A 19,964-nucleotide genomic window follows, 5' to 3' on the forward strand; every position below is an offset into this window, starting at 1 on the left:
CATAGAACCGTAGAGGCTATATATATAGCATGGAGGTCCCTAGGACGACTGTGGCATATAATAAATTTCAGTTTTACTCAATTATTGAAAAAAAAATAGCCAAATGAATGGAAACACATGAACTATGAACCAAAGGCTGAGGGACTCCCAGCTCGATCAGGCCCTCTGAATAGGTGGTTTGCTAAACTTAAAAACCCAGGGTCGTTGCTCTCTTTTCCTTATGTTGATGAAATAAGTGATGTAACACTGACACAATACAGGAGTAAAAGAAAATCTGCAGGGCAGCCTTTTAGAGACAGGCTAAATAACATTTCAATACTTTCCAGAAGTATGTGTGTGTATGTTTATGTATGTGTGTGTTTGTACAAGTGCACATGTGCATGTGTGCACGTGGAGGTCAGAGGACAACCTCATGCGTGGTTCCTCAAGGGCTTTTTTCAGCTTTTGTTGAAACAGGGTCTCTCATTGGTCTGGTTTTGCCATAAAGTTAGGATGGCTTCACCAGGCTTCAGAGACCTGCCTGTGTCCGCCTCCCATCTCACCATGACTGGAATTACCAGGACACACCACTGAGTCTTCCTTTTTAATCACGGTTTCTGGAAATGGAACTCACGTCTCCGTGTGTGAGAAAGGCACTCTACCTGGGAGCTGTCTCCCAAGCCTTTATGCTATGTAGTCCGTTACATACTTAGGTTGTCTTTATGTGGGGCGATCAGGGTTCTTGTTTTAATATAATTCAGATCATATATAATTATATATGGTATCCATTTAGAAATGCTTATATTATTTGTGCATGCACGTACCTATGTGTGAGTATGTGTCTGTGTGCTCGTGTGTATGTCAGATGCACTCATGCATGTGTGAGCACATGTGTGTGGAAGCCCAAGGTTAGTGTCATGTACCCTCACTAGCTCCTCACCTGTTCTTTGAGACTCCAATTAAACCTGGAGCTTGCCAATCTGGACAGCAAGCCCTGGAGAACCTCTTGTCTCCGCCTCACGAGCACTGGGGTTCCAGCTGTGGACTACTTGGATTTATTTATTTATTTATTTATTTATTTATTTGCTTATTGTGTGTTTATCTATTTACTTATTATTTTTCCATATGGGTTCTAGGGATCCAGACCAGATTCTTAAGCTTGTGACCAGCACTCTACTGAGAGAGCCATTTTTCCAGCCAATCTCTCTCTCTCCTCTCTTCTCTCTCTCTCTCTCTCTCTCTCTCTCTCTCTCTCTCTCTCTCTCTCTCTCTCTCTGTTTAATGTACCCTTGATGCCAGCATATGTGGTGTCTGTACATATTTACATATCCTCCTGTTATTGGCTATTTTGTGTATCCTTTTTTCTTTGCCGTTATTAGTGACTTTAGTGTGACACATACCTAACCCACGTTGGTTTGTACAGTCATTTCAAAGTCTGTGGTTAGGGAACTTGTAGCACTCTGTGTAGTCGTTAGAGTTTGTTTTAGAGTTTGTCACACCGGAAGCCAGCTGTGACCCCGTGGAACCTAATGTTGGTAACGTATCTCGTAAAGGTGAGTTCTGAGGTAATGAATAGTATGGATTCTGTGGGACGGGTGGATGGATGCAGACCTGTCGGCCAGGTGGGAAGGACATGAGAGTACCACGCGGACTTCTCTCCTCTCTTAGTCTTGTGTGTGTGTCTGCTGGTGTGTGTGTGCCTATTTGTGTGCATGAGTGCAGATGTGCCTGTGTGGAGGTCAGAGCAGCCTTGAGCCCTTGTTCTCCATTGGGTTGAGATGAGGTCTCCTTGTCTTTCCTCTTGTGTCTGCCAGGCTTAGCTAGTGAGGCTTGAGCCGTACTCCAGGCTTTCATGAGGGGGGGGGTCTGGTTATTCAAGCACTTTCCCCCAGGGAGCCATCTTGTACTGAGTCCCCCCACTGTTTTCACCTCGCAGGGGTCCGAGGAGAACACAGTGGCCTATGTGGTGGGGAAGGCGGGCCGCCAGCACTGGCAGCACGTCTACACTGCAGTGACCCGGGGTCGCTCCAGAGTGTACGTCATCGCGCAAGAGTCCGAGCTCAGGAGCGCCATCAGGAAGCGCAGCTTCCCCAGGAAGACGCGCCTGAAGCACTTCCTGCAGAAGCAGCTCTCCAGTGCCCGTGCGTCCCCAGCAGACTTTCCCTCCCAGCCCTCAAGCCCTGGACTTGGAGGAACGCCCAGCACACAGCCTCCAGCATCACCGCTCTATAGGACCCCAGACAGCAGAGCTGCCGCGGACAGCTCCGGGGGTGAGGCGTCTCCAGCCCCCAAGGAGAGGTTCACCTTTGATGACGGATGGCTGTCGGCTTCTTCGAATGATATGGATACTGATGAGGAGTCAGCGAAGCCTAGAGGGTCCAAAAGAATGGGCGCTGGCTTCCCGTGGGATGACGAAAGCCCCAGTAAATTCCGAATGGTAGGAGCGAAGTTCCCCTGTGTTCATGGGTCCTTTAGATCTTGCCATCTGCAGTGGGCCTGGACAGGACTGTCTATTTCCGCCGGGGTATCCCTGTGCCGTCAGGACCTCAAGACAGCTGGTGTCTCGCCTCTTCCCAAGTTGCACTTGGTGCTTGCTCTTTCCTCATCCATCACTGGGGGATGAACTGGTTGGTTATTCCCATTGCCTGCTCACCGTCCTTCTCATATACTCTGCTCTCTGGGGTGCTCACTCGTTCCTTTGGGTAAAGGCCCACTGTGCCGTAAGTGGGCTCTTGAGGCTTCTCGGTCTAGACTAGCTCTCCCAGCACCATGGGATTTCTCACTGTCAACTTTTGGCTTGAGTCAATCTACTTATTCACCAATCTAGTTATTCACCAATTCACTAAGGGAATCAATTTTTTTTTTCTTTTCTCATCTCTTCCTTTTGACTTTTGTATTTTGGAGATGTAGCCGTCAACAGGGTGACTAGGTGGGAGAAGGCAGAAGGGGATAATCCCGAATGATTCCCTGCCTTCTGGCTGAAACAGTTTGGGCAAGAGCAGAGCCATTTCCTGAGAGGGAAGAGACACAAGATGACCTTGTTTGAGGAAATCACACGTCTTCCCCCAGCAGGCAGTAATAGTTGCTCCGCTTAGAGATGAGGGATTTTAACTTACTTCTACATACGGTTTCAGGAGTAGCTTACCGGTTGATGGATTAATGTACCGGCTACAGGTTTGCTAGGTGGGGTTCAGTTGAGACGAGTTCAGAGGAGCAAGTGCTGATGAACCTGCCCAGGTTCTAAAGGGTGTTACTCATGACCACTGCCTGAAGAAGGTACGGGGCATGTAACAGGGTCTCTAAGAGTCTGCCTGTCAAAGTGTTCAACTGTGAGGCCATGGCCGATGATTGGGAGAGCTCGGTATTCAGTGGACAGGTAGAGCTGCAGACACAGGGCAGTCAGGACGGGTGGACCGAGAGTCTTCTGAAGAGACTGTCCATTCTGATTGGAGTGGAGCTCCCGAGGAACATTTTGAGTGCTTGTGAATTGAAATTCAAGGAGGTGCCCTTGACCTTGATGTAATGGATGGTGATTAGGGGAGAAACTCTAAGTTCCTAGCATAAAGAAACCCTGGGTACAGTGATTGGTCTAGAAGTCAGGTGCTTACAACAGGGAAGGAGGAGAGAGGCCAAGGGCCGAGCTGATGGGTCCTGAAGATGAGCGAGGTATGGCTGGGGTTGAGTCAGGAATGGCGCACACGTGTTTGGCCTGGGCATAGCGTGGAGCCAGGTGTCATTAATCAGAATTAGTACTAGCGACATGTCTGGTGGGGAAGCAGACTGTCCTTTTTCTTCCATGGCAATAGAAGCACCCGTGGTGATTCTAAGCCTCATTCTACACCCCGGTGGGTGCAGATATGACATTTGATATGGCATTTCCATCTTAGTGTATGACACCTTTCCCCCCGTGAAAGTAACCTTGCAGAGGCCCCGAAGCAAGGCTTTTGACCAGAGCAGTAAAGGGACAAATCTAAAGAAAGAGCCTTCAAAGAAAAATTTCTTGAGTTATATTTTTCTTCTCACCAACATTGGGTGAGGGCTATGATTTCGTGTGTTGGTACAGAAGAGAAAATGGCAGTGTTACCCAGCCCCCAGTCCCAAGTCTGCTGGAGCCTTCCTACTTTGACCAAGGCCAGTATTGCAGATCTGTGAACGTAAGAGTGAAATTGGGGACTGCCGTGTGCTGCTGGCTCACGTCCTCGCCTGATGACATCAGCCCAAAGTTTGTTCGTGGAAGGGGGATGATGTTTTTTCTCACAGGCTTTGCCAAAAGTATATAGCATCTACGGGAATCCCTGTAACCAAGGAAACAGAATTCAGAACGTTAGGGCTGGTAAATGAGAGACTTCTATATTCCCATAACTCTAGATGAATATATCATTTTTGAGAGAAAAATCCAATGACAAGGGCTGTCCATATGACCTTCCTTCAAATTCACATTTCTACCTAAAAGCCATACCAGCATTTAAATTCTACCCACGAAGACATACATGGCAGAACTACAAGGATAAGTTTTGAGAAATGCCTCCTTAGGCATGTTCCATTGTTGTGTCAATGTCCTCCGTGTATGCTCACACTAGCGTAGATGGCTGTGGTTCGCGTGGCCTCTTAGTGCACAGCAGTAAGCCTGAGTTGTGTGAGGGCGCCTCACATGCTCTTTGATGGGGTGAAAAAAAATGTAAGTGGATCATACTCTACATCAGTGGTTCTCAGTCTTCCTAACACTTTTGTCGTGACCCCCCCCACCACCACCACAAAATTATATTCATTGCTACTTCATTAACTGTGTTTTTGCTATTATGAATCGTAATGTAAATATCTGTACTTTCTGATGGTCTTAGGCGACCTCTGTGAAAGTCAGTCAACCCACAAAGGGGTCATAACCCACAGGTTGAGAACCATCGCTCTAAATTAAAAAAAATAATAAAGGCACCACCTAGAAGTTTAGTCATTGTCTAGTGTTATATACTTTCCATATCAGCAGGCTTACATCACCAGCTCCACAAATCTGTGGCTACCGCATTGCACTAGTCAGTAGGAAAATTTTAGCTCTATTTTGATCTTAGGGGACTACTATTATATTATATACGGTTCCTGATTGACCCAGATGTCATTATGGTCTGAGTGACACTACGAATGTCTGAACCCCTCCTTGCTTTCATGCTTCCTAGTACATCAACAGCTTTGGGGTTTAAAAAAAAAATTCCTGAAGGGACATGTTGACCTGATGTCTTGCCTGCTTCGAAAGTAGAAAATGGAAAGCACAGTTGTATTTTTTGATACAGATATCTGAGCGAACACTGCTAAATTTATCAGATAAAACAACTATTTCCAGAAAATAGGTCTCTATAAAATGTACATTGTAATATAAAAAGCAAGGTAGCTAAGACAGTCATAATAATGGCCGAGGGAAGGTCAGCCCCTGTGTTAGTCCAGGTTCCCAGGGAGACAGTCATAGGCATGATCTGTCTGTCGATCTGAGTGGCTGTCCAAGTGGACATCATTGGAAGGAACCTGCTCAAGTGACTGCGGAGACCCGCAAGTGGGAGATTTGTAGACTTAAATGTAGATGATGCTGTAGTATGAGTCTTGAAAGTGGGCAGGTACTGACCTTCCTGGGGAACAAGGGTCTTTTTCCTGGTAAGGCTTTCAGATGACTGGATGATGAGGCCCACCCACCTCGCAGAGCTTAATCCACATATCAGAGTTCACCGGCTTAACTATCGCACTAAATCATGCCTTTGTAGGGATGCCTAGAATAAATCCAGGTTTCAGAAGTTCAGGCAAGTTCGTAGAAGTGATTGATGAGCCACGCCCAATCTCTAAAAATGTACAGATAACAGCATCGAGGAATGAGTTCTATTTCTTTTCCCTTTTCCTACGATGGTAAAAACTGAGGGCCACACTGGTCTTGTGGCTGCTGCTTGGGCATCACGAGAAGCAGGAAGAGTGTGATCCTGGCACTGCCGTGCTTCATGTACCACACCAGCGCTGTCTTCATGGATGTGCCGTTGTACGGGACTGTGTACTTAGGGCCTCCTTTCCGTCTTGAAGTTCTTAATGTTTGCACAGGGATCCTTCGTTGTAACTCTGTGCCTTGCTCCCAAATTACATAGTAAGCCCTACCCCTTGCTTTTAGAAGTTAGATGCCTTTATTTAGGCAACACACATGTACTTCTCCATGTCAGGCCCTTAGGTACATGGGATGCTACAGGGGGCAGTAGCAGATATGATCTTCCAAGGAGCAGATAGCCCATTGGTGGGTTGCTCAAGCCTTCAAGGATTGTGAGGCATGCATTATTTCTTCTCCAGCAGCAGTCAGGGGGGAATGGGATTGCCCATGGTAGGCAAGGTCTATTTTTATAAAATTAACTTTAATTTTTCTTTTCAAACAGGTTGAACAACCATCTCCACAAGTATCTTCTATATTTCAGAATTTGAGGTTGAATAAACTAGCTCCTAGACAACTTTTCGAACCCACTGACAATCAACAAAGGATTAACTTGGGTGTGGCGGGTCACACCAGTAATCCCAGCAGTCAGGAAGCTGACAAAGGAGACTCTTGAGTCCCAGGCCAGCCTGGGTAACATCACGTGACCGACCGAGACCGATGGTGTTTGGGCCACATCTCGAGACCAAGGGGGTTCAGGCAACGTCACCAATGAATACCGCTAAATAGAAAGAATTTTACTTCATATCGTTCAAAATAATTATTTTTCCTTTCCAGACAAAGTGAATATTTTAGCTTCAATGTTATAAGCTATGAGATGATGACTAAACTGGGATTTTAATTTTGGGCATTTGCCCCCAAAATAAATTTTTTTATTTTTATTTTTAAAGCTAAATTTAAAAGAAGGTATTTTAAATTCACCTGATCAAAGCAAACCATGATGCTCTCATCCCCTGTCGTCATGAGAACAGTTGACACTGGACGGAGATCATGGGCAAAGACTCTCCCGTTTTAGGGATGTTGTACGTTTTGTGGTAATGCCGTGGGATGACGGTGGATCACGTTGGCCGGCACACCAAAGCTGTAGCAAACGAGGACTGATTGTACCTGCTGGTATCCACACATTCAAGGGTGCTGTGTTTACCTCAGATGGGTCGTTTACAAGGCCCTCACTCACTCCATCCCTGCTCCTGGGACTTGGCATACTTGGGACTTTCCTTGATTATGCCTTTTCTAGTTGGGAGTAAGTTTTAAAATATATCCCATCGTAGGGAACCTTTCTCTTAAAGCAGATTGGTTTTTTAAAAATATTTATTGCCAAGTGGTACTGTGGATTGAATGTGTCTCCCCAAACACATCTGTGGTAGTAGATGCCTAATGGAAGTCACTTTTTGCTGTGTTGACCTCTCTTGTTTATTTTATTTTATTTTGCCACGGGATGACAGGTCCTCACCAGATGTGTACACCCGGCTCCGGGCTCACCTTGTCTTGCTTTTTGCTATATTGCAGTTCTCGGAGCATATGTTATTCATATATTGTTCTTCTTCAACAGTTCAGGCTATAGAAACTTCAGTCAACAAAGTCTTGTAGTTCATGTGTGTACCTCACTTTACTTTTACACACACTGCAGTTTTCCTGTGAGCTTGCCACCAGTATAGTACAGAGACATTTTTCTTTCTTTTCCTCTTTTGGTAGGGGGGCTGGGGCTTCATCTCAGGACTCATGCCTTCGAAGCAAGAATTACATCTCTCGCCCTAAACATAACTCGTAAAGGTACTGGGAGACAAACAATAATAATCATGTAACTCTTCTGATGGTCATGTTCATTTATTGCTATGCTGAGGGTCTAATCTTCAGTGTCTCCAAGAGACGCCTTTGTGAACAATAAAGTCACTATTCTATTTACTAAGTTGCCCAGTCTGTGGTTTTTGTTTATAATAACACAAGGAACTAAGACCAATGGTAAAATAAAAAGTTAAGTACTCATGGGGAAGAATTCTCTGCCATTTACCCACGTAACGAATACAATTCAGTAGCTTTTAGGATAGTGGAAGAATTGTGAAACTCACTACAATCAATGTCAGGGCATTTTCATAACCCTCCAAGCCTGCACCCCACTAGGCATCGTCTACTCACTTACTCAAGCTGATTGTTTTGTCTCTGTAGATTTGCCTATAATGCATAGTTCTTTAAGTGAAGTTATACAATATGAGGTCCTATTGAACTTATTTCCTGAACAGTGCTATTTAGATTTCACCCACAGTGTATCAGTCATACATTGGTAATTCAGCTCACTCGTTACTAATACTCTCTTGTGTGGCTGTATTGCATGTTGAATTTATCCGTTCATTAGTGGATTGACGGTGGTTTCTACTCTGGCTGTTACAACTAATCCCACTCCGAACGCTTGTGGTAAACATTTTTGTGTGTAGATACATATTTTCATTTCTTTGGGTTACATCACTCGGTAGAATTGCTGGGTTATATAATAAGTCCATCTTTAGATTCTTTTGTTTGTTTTTTGTTTTTTTCGAGACAGGGTTTCTCTGTGTAGCTTTGCTCCTTTCCTGGGACTCACTTGGTAGTCCAGGCTGGCCTCGAACTCACAGAGATCCGCCTGGCTCTGCCTCCCGAGTGCTGGGATTAAAGGCGTGCGCCACCACCGCCCGGCTTCATCTTTAGATTCTTAAGCATTTAGTTAGCATTTGACATTGTTACCAGTAGTTATGAGAATTCTGGTTTCCCCAATATTTGTGTGAGTGTGTGTGTGTGCGCACACAGTCACACGTACATGAGTGTATGGTGTATGTATACAGTATATGTGTACCTGTTTGTGTTTGGGGGAGGGTGCATGTATCTCTGAACAGGAAGGAGGATGTTGAGTGTTCTGCTCCGTCACGGCTTTAATCCCTTTAGGCAGGATCTGTCAGCTGACCAGGAACTAGGTTAGCAGCCGGAACTTTGGCGATCCTTCCGTCTCCTCAGCATCAGGGTTACAGGTATGCATGACCACATCTGGCTTTTTACATGGGTCCTGGGATTTGAACTCAGGTCTTGAGGCTTGTGCAGCAAGTGATCTTACTCTACGCCATCTCCCCAGCCCCCTGACATTTTTGTTTTCTGTATGGTCATCATAGGAGAAGGACATGGTATTTCATTCTGATTTTGATTGGTGTTTTTCTTACAGCTAAAGACGAGGAACAACTTTCATGTATTCACTGGTCTTTTATATGTCTTTGGAGAAAGATCTATTCCTGTCTTTTGACTTTTACATTAGGTTAGTATCAAAATCTGAGAGTTCTTATGTAGTCTACATATAAGTCCTTTATATATATATACATATATATATGTATATATGTATATCTGCATTTTTTCTCTGATTCTGGACATATTTTTAATTCCAGTCATGTCCACTGTAGGATATGGCTTGTGGCTCTTTGGTGTTACAGCCAGCAAACCATGGCCTGTCCAAAGCCATGAAGTTGTATTTCTAGGTTTTTCTTCTAAGCATCTAATAGTTTTTGGCCTCATGTTTAGATGTTAGGTTCGCTTTCAGTTGGCCTCTGCATGCGGCGTGAGAAAGCGGTCCTGGTTCATTCTTTTGCATGTGGCTATCCAATTGTTTGCGCTCCATTTCTTGGAGAGGTCTTTCCCCCCATTGAATTGTCTCTGTAGCCGTGGTGAAACTCAGTAGTTGCCTGTGTGAGAGTGTGTTTATGACTTCTCAGTCGTATCCCACAAACCTTTGTGTTGGCTTGTGTGCCAGGACCGACCATGCTGACTTCATTACTGCAGACTGGAGTACTGTGAGATCTGAAATCCAGCACAAGCCCTCTAACTTGGCTGTACTTTTTCAAGATTGTGTTAGTTGTTCTGGGTCCCTTTGGGTTTTTTTTTTTTTGTTTGTTTGTTTTTTTAAGACACGGCCTCACAAGTGGCCCTGGTTGGCCTGGAACTTGTGCTGTAGACCAGGCTGGCCTCTTAAGTCAGAGAGATCCTCCTGCCTCTGCCTGTAGAGTGCTGGGATTAAAGGTGTTAGCCATCGTGACCTGGATCCCCTGCATTTCCATATGAATTTTAATGTTCAGTTTTTGTGAAGAAGCCAGCTGGAAATCCGGGGATTGGGCTTTAGAAACATTTTTAGGGCTGTGGATTGACCTCATTTTAACATCGACTCTTAGGATCTTCAAGGATATTTTTCCATTTCTGTCGAGCTCTCTTTGTAGGTTTAGAGCATTACATTTCTAAATTTGTGTAGTTAGGTTTACTTTTAAAATTACACTCTTTTTTGTCATTATTAAATTGAAATTGTTTCCTTGTGTTTGTGTACAGGTGCTGGTGCGCATATGCACGTGGGGAGGCCAGAGGTCAGCCTCAGGTGTGCCTCAGGTGGTCCTCAGGTGTCCCTCAGGTGTGCCTCAGGTGTCCCTCAGGTGTGCCTCAGGTGGTCCTCAGGTGTCCCTCAGGTGTACCTCAGGTGGTCCTCAGGTGTCCCTCAGGTGTACCTCAGGTGTACCTCAGGTGTCCCTCAGGTGTCCTCAGGTGTACCTCAGGTGTCCCTCAGGTGTACCTCAGGTGGTCCTCAGGTGTACCTCAGGTGGTCCTCAGGTGTACCTCAGGTGTGCCTCAGGTGTCCCTCAGGTGTGCCTCAGGTGTCCCTCAGGTGTCCCTCAGGTGTACCTCAGGTGGTCCTCAGGTGTCCCTCAGGTGTACCTCAGGTGTACCTCAGGTGTCCCTCAGGTGTCCTCAGGTGTACCTCAGGTGTACCTCAGGTGGTCCTCAGGTGTACCTCAGGTGGTCCTCAGGTGTACCTCAGGTGTGCCTCAGGTGTCCCTCAGGTGTGCCTCAGGTGTCCCTCAGGTGTGCCTCAGGTGTCCCTCAGGTGGTCCTCAGGTGTCCCTCAGGTGTGCCTCAGGTGTACCTCAGGTGCCATCCACCTTATTTTTGTTTGTTTGTTTTTGAGAAAGGATTTTTGTTACCTGAGACATCACTGTCCAGTGAGCCCCAAGATTGGCTTGTTTCCATCTCCCCAGCAGTGGGATCACAAGCACATGTTTCTCCCTGGGCTTTAAAACAAAACCTCAGAGGTGTCGTGCTTGCCTGACAAACATTTCACTGTTTTCTCCTCAGCCCTTGCCTTAATTTTCAGTTGGTGTCTTATTATTCTGCAGAAGCAAATGGTTTTTGCCTACTGGTCTTGCTGAACTAGTTAGTGTTGGTAGGTTTTTGGTGGATTCCTCTGGGTTTTCTGTATAAGACCATCTCATCTACAAGTGGATGTGGTTTTAATTCTTTCTTTCCAATCTGGATGCATTTCATGTTTTTCTCTTGTCTTAACATCCTGGCTAGACGCTCTGAGCAGACTGTCGTAGAGAAGCGGCAAGAATGTGCGTCCTTGCCCTGTTCCTGACATGGAGGCATATTCCTTGGCCGTCACTGTAATAAGTCACAAGTAATTACTTTATGAAGACAAAGTTCGTTTGGATTCCCAGTTCTGAAGTCTCTAACTCCAGTGATGGCGACTGGAGTCCATCGTGGTAGGAGTGTGTAGAAATACAAACTCCTCACCTTGTGAACCAGGAACCAAGGTGAGCAGCTAGGCAGGACTGAGCCCCACATCCTCTTCAAGAGCAACGTTGGTCACTGAAAGACATCTCCCAAGGCCTGCCATCCTAAAAGTCCACAGCACTTACCCTGGAGACCAAGCCTTAAACACACAGCCTTGGGCGAGGGAGAGAGTGTTCAGTGTCCAAATAGCATTGGAGGAAGAATTATGTCTTTTACCATTGTTCTTAGCAATGGGCTCGTGTGTGTGTGTGTGTGTGTGTGTGTGTGTGTGTGTGTGTGTGTGTACGTGTTCTTTAAGGCCAGGATTTCTCTTCATTGCTAGTTTATTGTATGTTTTTTTTTTTTTTTTTAACCACGAAGGGTATTTTGTCAATTGTTTTTTCTGTTTCTTTTGTGGTGTCGATATAATTTTAGCCTTTGTTATATGGCTGTGGTATAATGTGCTGATTTTGCTATTTTTGGATGTTAAAACAAAGAGATTATCTCCAGGATGCAAGAAAAGAGAAAACCTACTGTTAGTTCAATTTGCACTGATTCAGAATGCAGTATCTATATCATACTTTTTATATCTATAATCAGGATATAATCATAGGATTTTGTATCTGTAATCAGAGGAGGTGTGAGTCTGTAGTTTCCTTTTTCTGGTTTTGACATCGGGGTATACGGCCATGCAGACCAAGGTGAGAAGCATTCCACACTCTTCTAGTTTGTGCAGAATTGGTGTGTACTCTTCCTGAAATGTTTGGGGGGAATTCATAAGTGAAGCCATCTGGATTTGGGTTTTCCTTGGTGGACGGCTTCACAACTCCTGATTCCACCTCCTTGTAACTGTAGGCCTAGACTCTCTGTTCTAGACGTTCTGTGTCATAGCCAGGTCTCTGTGTGTTTCAGGGGCTCAGTTTTGAGAGTCCGCATCTTGGGGAGTCCGTCTAAGACATTTGCTGCTTAACCGGAGGCGATCAAGATAGCCCTCTACAGCCTGCTGTTCCTGTAAGGCGTGGGTCAGGGCTCACCTTTCACTCCTGACTTCAGTGACCCAAGGGCCCCTTCTCCCTATAGTCAGTCCTAATAGTTTAGGAAATTTGTCGAGATTTTAAAGATTTATTTATTTATTTATTTATTTATTTATTTATTTATTTATTTATTTATTTATTTATTTATATATATGGTCAGTCCTAATAGTTTAGGAAATTTGTTGAGATTTTAAAGATTTATTTATTTATTTATTTATTATTTATTTTTTAGTTTTTCAAGACAGGGTTTCCCTGTGTAGCTTTGTGCCTTTCTTGGAACTCACTCTGTAGACCAGGCTGGCCTTGAACTCACAGAGATCCACCTGCCTCTGCCTCCCGAGTGCTGGGATTAAAGGTGTGTGCCACCACCACCCGGCCAAGATTTATTTTTATTATATTTAATTGTGTGCGTGCATGCGTGTCTATGTGTGGGAATATGCATGTGAGTGCAGATGCCTGAGGAGACCCAGAGACAGTGAATCCTTTATGATACTTGTCAGCTGCCTGAGCTGGAAGCTGGGAACCTTTGCAAGGGCTGAACAGTCTCTCCAGCTCTCTTATCGATATTTTGAACGGTTCATGGACCGCTCTCTGCGGCTCTTATCATGGAGAATTTATTAACTTTCCAGTCTTATTCTTCTTTATCCTAGGAAGGGCCATTAAGGAGGGCTGTAGTCTAGCTGACATGAGGGTTAGTCCGAGTTCAGAGTTCTTGGGAAAGAGAGTTTGATAGTCTCTCAGATTGCCTGGTGGGTGACTGTTCAGCTCATCACATAGGAACAATTTAGGACTAAATACTTGGCATGGGGGGTGTGAGTGGCGGAGCCTGTGCCTTACTATCAAGTTATGTGGAAAGGATGGTTCCCCACGATGGACATTTCCTGTAGCATGGAGGCTGGTGGCCACAGAAGAGGGAATGGTAACTAGTAGATATAAAGCTTCTTCAACTCTGTCTTCTGGCAATAGGACTCAGCTTTTATGTCATCAAGACGATACTTACATTAGTCTGTTTTGCTTAGGACATACTGACACAAATTATATGTAACTGGGTCTCAACCTAGCCCCTGGCTGACCTAGAAGTCACTCTGTGGATCACAGAGGTCTGCCTGTCTTGTGCTGGGCTGCACCTGGCCAGGAAGTAGCTTTTTGTACCATGATTGTACTTTGGGGTCACAATACAAATAATTAACCTAATGCAATAGTCTGCAAGCTGTCGTTGGAAGAGAGCATGTCCAGAAACCCAAGGTGGGGATGTGAAGCGAATGCTGTTTCCTCGCAGTGTGTGCTCAGACTGAAGGGGGTCTCTTAACGTGGCTGAGCACCTGCCTGGATGCCACCAGTGGCCAGGGCTGCACACGCTTCCCACGCTGTCCTCCCTGGTTGGCTGTAATCATATACGACACCGAAACCGGTCACTCTGTTTGAACACTACTACCCCGAGATTTCTGGAGCCCATTTTCTTTCTGTTTCTAATAGCCATTTTCTATTGATGTATTTGAATTTGGGATCTACCTACTCTCGGTCTTTCCTATGAGATCATGTCTCATGTGTTTTAATTGACAGGACTGGCTCTGACCACACTTCCTTTCCTTGATTTTCACCTCAGCTGCCGTACAGACCTTACGCTGTGCTGTCAACAGTACGATCAAAAATATGAACAGTTGTTTGGGTTCTTAAAAAAAAAAAATGGAGCTTCAGTGGGGGTCATCTGACTGCCACGTGTTTATAATGTGACCCTGTGCTCACTGGATGTAACTCTATAAATATGAATATGAATTTACAGAGCCTTGTTGAGAGTACTGATGTGGTTTTTTTTTTTTTTTTGGTTTTGTTGAGATGGTTTCTCTGTGTAGCTTTGCACCTTTCCTGGGACTCACTTGGTAGCCCAGGCTGGCCTCGAACTCACAGATATCCGCCTGGCTCTGCCTCCCGAGTGCTGGGATTAAAAGCGTGCACCACCACCGCCCAGCCTGATGTGGTTTTTTAAGAGATAGTTGTTATAGTTAAAGGTTACATTTTAGTTATTAATGTAAATCTGCCTCGGAGAATGCATGCGGTGTTTCCTAAGGGCGGATGTTGCGCTCATGAGTTAGGAACTGTCATGGTCCCTGAAGTGAAGGAGGCATTGGTTTTGAAGGTGTCGCGGTGTGCAGGCAGGTGTTCTTGGCCCTTTCTGGTGTGTTTAAAAGCGTATTCTGTAGGTCGTGACCTTCGGTCTCACAGGTGGGAGAGCCAGCTGCCGGGAGGTAAGTTGCACACCACTTTATGAGTACTCACTTGGCATCCAAACCCAGATCTGACTTCACACTCCTTCATCCATAGTGACTTTCAAGTGGATGGGGACACGTCCCTCCCTTGGGAAACTGCAGAAATGAACACTGTGGAGGCCTCAGGCTGGGACTCTGAATCACAGTCAATGCACCAGACATGCAGCTCAGTTTCTTTTCTTTTCTTTCTTTTTTTTTTTTATTTTGGCTTTTTAAAATCACTTGTTTATTCCATTTGGTAGAGGGTTTTTTTTTCCATACAAATATTTGCAACAATTTTGAATTCCCCAAAACCATACATAGACGATAAATACCATGCTATTAAAGTATTAAATTTGTACAAAAATACTTTACAGTTTAATACTTGTTTGTTACAAACAAAAATACATATTTAAGTGACTCATGATCATTTTATTATTATTTTTTTTCCTTAATAGGATTCTGTTCTATACTTTCTTGCCCTGGCAGTTCTGAAATGTGTTTGAAATCATATATTTCTTTGCACAGAAAAAGATGAATCATTTATTTCCCTTAAACAAAGGACACAGTGTTTGAATGGTTTGCCTGTGCAGGTGTACTAGTGACCAAAATGAACAGGTTTGGAAAATAATAGTTTTGACATTCTACCATCAATATACAGCTCTATATTTTTGTTTTTTTTTTTTAGTATTTACCAAATAACAGTTATTAGTGTAGCTATTCAAAATATCTGAACAAATGAAAACAGTTGCCCACAAACTTTAAAGCAACCGTCTGTCACAGGTGTCTTATTGCTTTGGGGGGTGGTGACTGGCAATGAGTTTTGTGAAAAATGTATTTACAAGTTCACAACCGAAGGGAGCCGTGTGTCATTCCGTACATGTGCCGTGTGCCCCTCCGGGGACCTATCTGCAGACAGCTGAGCGAGAGGAGTTTCTATTTGCCTACCCATAAAGTGAATCTCATGTCATTAAACTCTTCATTCTTAAATTCTTTAGTCTTGGATTTTAAAAAATAGGATCATATCACTAATTCTCAGTGTTACTACACACTCTAATTCATTATCAGAGATGTTCAGCTATTTAAAAAAAAAAAATGTGTCCTTAAGGGGGAAAGAAAAAAAAAAAAACAGGTCACAAGACATATCCTGTTTGATCATCTGTTGCATAGGGAATAGCATACATCTTAGTTAAAATCATTCCTATATTTGGGCAAAACGTTTACCCCCACCTATTATGATCTCCTACGTGCATTGTTGCTGAAACCGTTTAAGAACATCTAATGCTATACCTGTGCCCCTCCCCCTCCAGCAGGCCTGGCAGTTCACCCATCCCAGCTTCCCGAGCAGGGCCGGCTTTATGGAAATCCAGGTTGCTTCTGTTCTTACGTTAATGACTTCATAGTGAGGAACTTATTTCATTAAGGAAATTATCATAGAGAATATTGTCCAGCGGATGTTTCTCTTTGTAAAAAGTAAGGTGAATGGTAAAGAGTTTCCTCTGATCTTAGTTGTGGGAAGGGGTGGGCTGCTTTCTACCATTGGGCCTGGCAGAGAATGACCTGCCACTTAAGGGTAGCGGTCATTGTCAAAGAAACCTCTTCAGGTTGGGAAGGGGTGTGAACATGAGCCGTGAGGGAGGAGATTTAAAAGACCTCTGTGCTTGCGGTTAATGCCACGTGATTCTCTGTGCTTTGGCCGTCACAGAAATCTTAAAGGGATTTTTTTTAGCACCATGTAGATATTGTCTTTTTGTCCCGCTTTATAAAAAGTGCTGCTATAATGTGTTAGTGGGTTCTCGTGTCTCTAGATTACCACCGTGGCTGGGCTGTTGGAAGAAAGCGCTGTTCTGTTCGCTCCAGTCTCCTGGAAGAGCCTGCTGCTCCATTGACTTCTGGGAGGCCAGTGGGTTTCTGCTAATGACCAGGTCCAGCTTGTTGCCAGATTCGGCTATGAGCGGCACTACCAGACAGCAGTCAAAATCCCTGGTCCGGACGTGGTTAACCTGCCAGGCCAAGAAGAGTCACTTTCAATGACTGTCTCAGCCACCGCTCCCAAACCCAGAGGCCAACTGCTTAATCCCAAAGGCGGACCGTGCGGTTTGGCTACACGGTGACACCGGGTGTTCGGGTCACTATCCATCCTCTGCATCTGCCTGTTGGGAGCTGAAGAGTAAGACACCATCCCCCTGTCCCCACACTAAGATCACCCCCCCCCAAAGTCTCCTGTGGCTGAAGGTTACCCCAGTTTACAGCTGAAGAAAACAAAGCTTAGAGCAGCGAATTGCTTTTGCTTTAGACTAGCAGTGGGAAAGGGATATAGTTCCAGGCAGTCTGGCTGCCATGATGTTTAGCTCCCCTGATTAAGAATGAACCCCGGCCTGGAGACATGGCTCAGCGGTTAAAAGCACTGACTGCTCTTCCAGAGGTCCTGAGTTCAATTCCCAGTAACCGCATGGTGTCTTACAACCACCTGTAACAAGATCTAGTGCCCTCTTCTGGTCTGCAAGGACACATGCAGGCAGAATACTATATACATAATAAATGAATATAAAAAAAAAAAGAAAAAGAACGAACCCACCCCCACCTCAACTTACACATGCTCTATGCATTCCTTTGTAATTCTCTTTCAATACCTTTTTTTGGGGGAGTGGGGTGGGTCTGGGGATTGAACTCTGGGTGTCACATGTGCCAGACAAACACTACAATGGAGTTATGTTCCCCATCCAACAACAGTACTTGTTAAGATCACCTGCATTCAATTCCCAGTCCTGGCTTCCCACTTTTTGAGGACAAGTACTGGGCACTTAAATGAACCCCATCTTAAACTCTGGGAACTGCAGTCCTCAGCCTCCGTGGCCGTTATCAGTTTACTCCTCTGGACACCTGCCTGTCCCTTAGCTCTCCTCTGAGGAGACGCGTGATGGTGAAGGTTGCTGCCTGGGTCTGAGACCACCACGCCCATGCCTCAAGCTGCTGGCTAGAGATAAACACGGAGGGGCATCTTTGCCTCTCCTCTGGCTGCTTCCGGCCCGCACTGCTCCTTCAGTGGACCACTCAGACGCTGGGCCTCAACCTGCTAGTTACCACTTCCTCTCTCCACTCTCCGTTCTTGTCTGTGTGATCTGGGGACGGAGGACTGCCCTGCTCGCTTAGGGTGCTTTCCCTGTCCAGGATCCAGCATGGAGCAACACTGAGCTGTTCCAGAAGTGCATTGTATTTGTACTCTCTGAAGACCCAGGCACTGCCCCCGGGCCTGGCTTCCTCCCAAGGATGTAAGGGAACGGAGGCGTGGACTCTGAGAGCCGGGACCATAGCGTAAACTGGATGTAGGTTGGACAAGAGCCACCAAGGCCTCTTCTGTAAATATGTGTTCCACATAAGGGCCCCCAGTTATTGAGACAACTCGGATAATTTGCCTGTGGTGATATATTGTGTATCCTAATAAACTTGCCTGAGGATCAGAGGACAAAGCCAGCCACTAGATGAGAGACAGAGGTCAGGCAGTGGGGGCACACACCCTTAATCCTATCACTTGGGAGGCAGAGATCCACCTGGATCTCTGTGAGTTCAAGACCACACTGGAAACAGCCAGGCAGTGGTGGCACACACCTTTAATCCTAGTACTGCGAAGCACACAAGTCTTTAATCCCAGGAAGCGATGTCTGGGCAGAGAAAGGTATATAAGGCATGAGGAGACAGGAACTCATTCTTTTTAGGCTGGGGATTTTGTAGAAGTAAGAACTGGTGGCAGGCTGCTCAGCTTCTCTGATCTTTCAGCTCTCACCCTGATTTCTTTCTTTCTTTCTTTCTTTCTTTCTTTCTTTCTTTCTCTTTCTTTCTTTCTTTCTTTCTTTCTTTCTTTCTTTCTTTCTTTCTTTCTTTCTTTCTTTCTTTCTTTCTTTCTTTTTCTTTCTCTCTTTCTCTTTCTCTTTCTCCTTCTCCTTCTCCTTCTCCTTCTCCTTCTCTTTCTCTCTTTCTCTCTTTCTTTCTCTTTCTTCTTTTTCTTTCTTTCTTTCTTTCTTTCTTTCTTTCTTTCTTTCTTTCTTTCTTTCTTTCTTTCTTTCTTTTTTTCTTTCTTTTATAGGGTTTCTCTGTGTAGCTTTGCGCCTTTTCCTGGGACTCACTCTGTAGCCCAGGCTGCCCTTGAACTCACAGAGATCCACCTGCCTCTGCCTCCCGAGTGCTGGGATTAAAGACGTGCGCCACCACCGCCCGGCTCACCCTGATTTCTGGCTCTGGGCTTTTTATTAAAAGATCATCTAAGACTCGAACAACATTTGTCTTTGAACCATTCCCCATGTCAAAGACCCAAATCCCTGTCACTGCCCCCGAAGCCAGGCTTGCTGGCTACTCTAGTACTCAAAGCCCAAGTCAAGTGGGGCCATTGTTTCTCATGACATGCCCTGCTTCACTCTGCTTTGAGCCTCTAATATTTTCCTGTTTCCTGATGCTGCCAGAATTCCTCCACGGTTCTCTTCCCCTTCTGGCCAGATGCTCACCACGGGTAACTTGATCTAACCCCGTCCTTCCAGATACCTTTGGCCCTGGCTGGAACATCATTTCTAAGCAACAGATCAAAGTTACGAACTTAGGTCCCATAGGGATGTGCTGAACTTATGAAAGACTGGATAGGTCTCCCTGGTCCCCTTGTGAACACCTGCTTCCCCACCATGTCCCATTCATCTATAATAATATTATATCACTTTTCTCTGTGTTGTAGGCACATGTTTATGTGTGTGTGTGTGCATGTGTCTTGTAGGCACATGTTCATGTGAATGTGTGTTTTTTTTGCAGGCAGGTACATGTGCATGCATGTGAGCATGGGTGTGGAGGTCAGTGACAAGATATCAGGTGTCCTCCTCCATCGCTCTCCACCTTTTTATTGAGACAGGGTCTCTTATTGACCCTGGGGCTCAGTGGTTTGGTTTGGCCGGCTGGTCAATGAGCTCGAGGCCATATCTAGGCTGAGGTTTGAAGAATGAACATTTAGACGGGAAAGGACAGCCCAGGTCAGAAACTGCAGGAAGCTGAAGTAGAATTCTCTTTCTTTTTCTTTTTTTCTCTTCTTTTCTTTTCTTTTCTTTTTTTTTTTTTGGTTTTTCCGAGACAGGGTTTCTTTGTCCAGTTTTGGTGCCTGTCCTGAATCTTGCTCTGTAGACCAGGCTGGCCTCGAACTCACAGAGATCTGCCTACCTCTGCCTCCCAAGT

At 45.1% G+C, this 19,964-nt stretch overlaps 2 protein-coding genes across 13 annotated transcripts in view; one reads left to right on the forward strand and one right to left on the reverse strand.

The window, feature by feature from the left end:
* The window catches only part of Helb (DNA helicase B), a 31,342-nt gene extending 23,504 nt beyond the window's left edge, over positions 1-7,838 (forward strand). Inside the window, exons 12-13 of the mRNA XM_015992249.3 lie at positions 1,916-2,416; positions 6,375-7,838. Of these exons, the coding sequence (XP_015847735.1) occupies positions 1,916-2,416; positions 6,375-6,545 (672 nt within the window). The 3' untranslated portion in view covers positions 6,546-7,838. The remainder of the gene's footprint in view (positions 1-1,915; positions 2,417-6,374) is intronic.
* Grip1 (glutamate receptor interacting protein 1) overlaps positions 3,964-19,964 on the reverse strand; it is a 667,949-nt gene continuing 651,948 nt past the window's right edge. For 6 of the 12 annotated variants that reach the window (XM_076554188.1, XM_076554184.1, XM_076554182.1 and 3 more), the window contains 2 exons: positions 16,570-16,759; positions 3,964-4,274 (listed from right to left, as the gene is read on the reverse strand). In XM_076554188.1, the coding sequence (XP_076410303.1) occupies positions 4,234-4,274; positions 16,570-16,759 (231 nt within the window). In that variant the 3' untranslated portion in view covers positions 3,964-4,233. Of the gene's footprint in view, positions 4,275-15,106; positions 16,760-19,964 lie in introns of those variants that run through there. The other 6 variants (XM_015992248.3, XM_015992246.3, XM_015992242.3 and 3 more) reach the window with 2 other exon arrangements.

This window comes from Peromyscus maniculatus, chromosome 18 (genome assembly GCF_049852395.1).
Source record: "Peromyscus maniculatus bairdii isolate BWxNUB_F1_BW_parent chromosome 18, HU_Pman_BW_mat_3.1, whole genome shotgun sequence".
Taxonomy (NCBI): domain Eukaryota; kingdom Metazoa; phylum Chordata; class Mammalia; order Rodentia; family Cricetidae; genus Peromyscus; species Peromyscus maniculatus.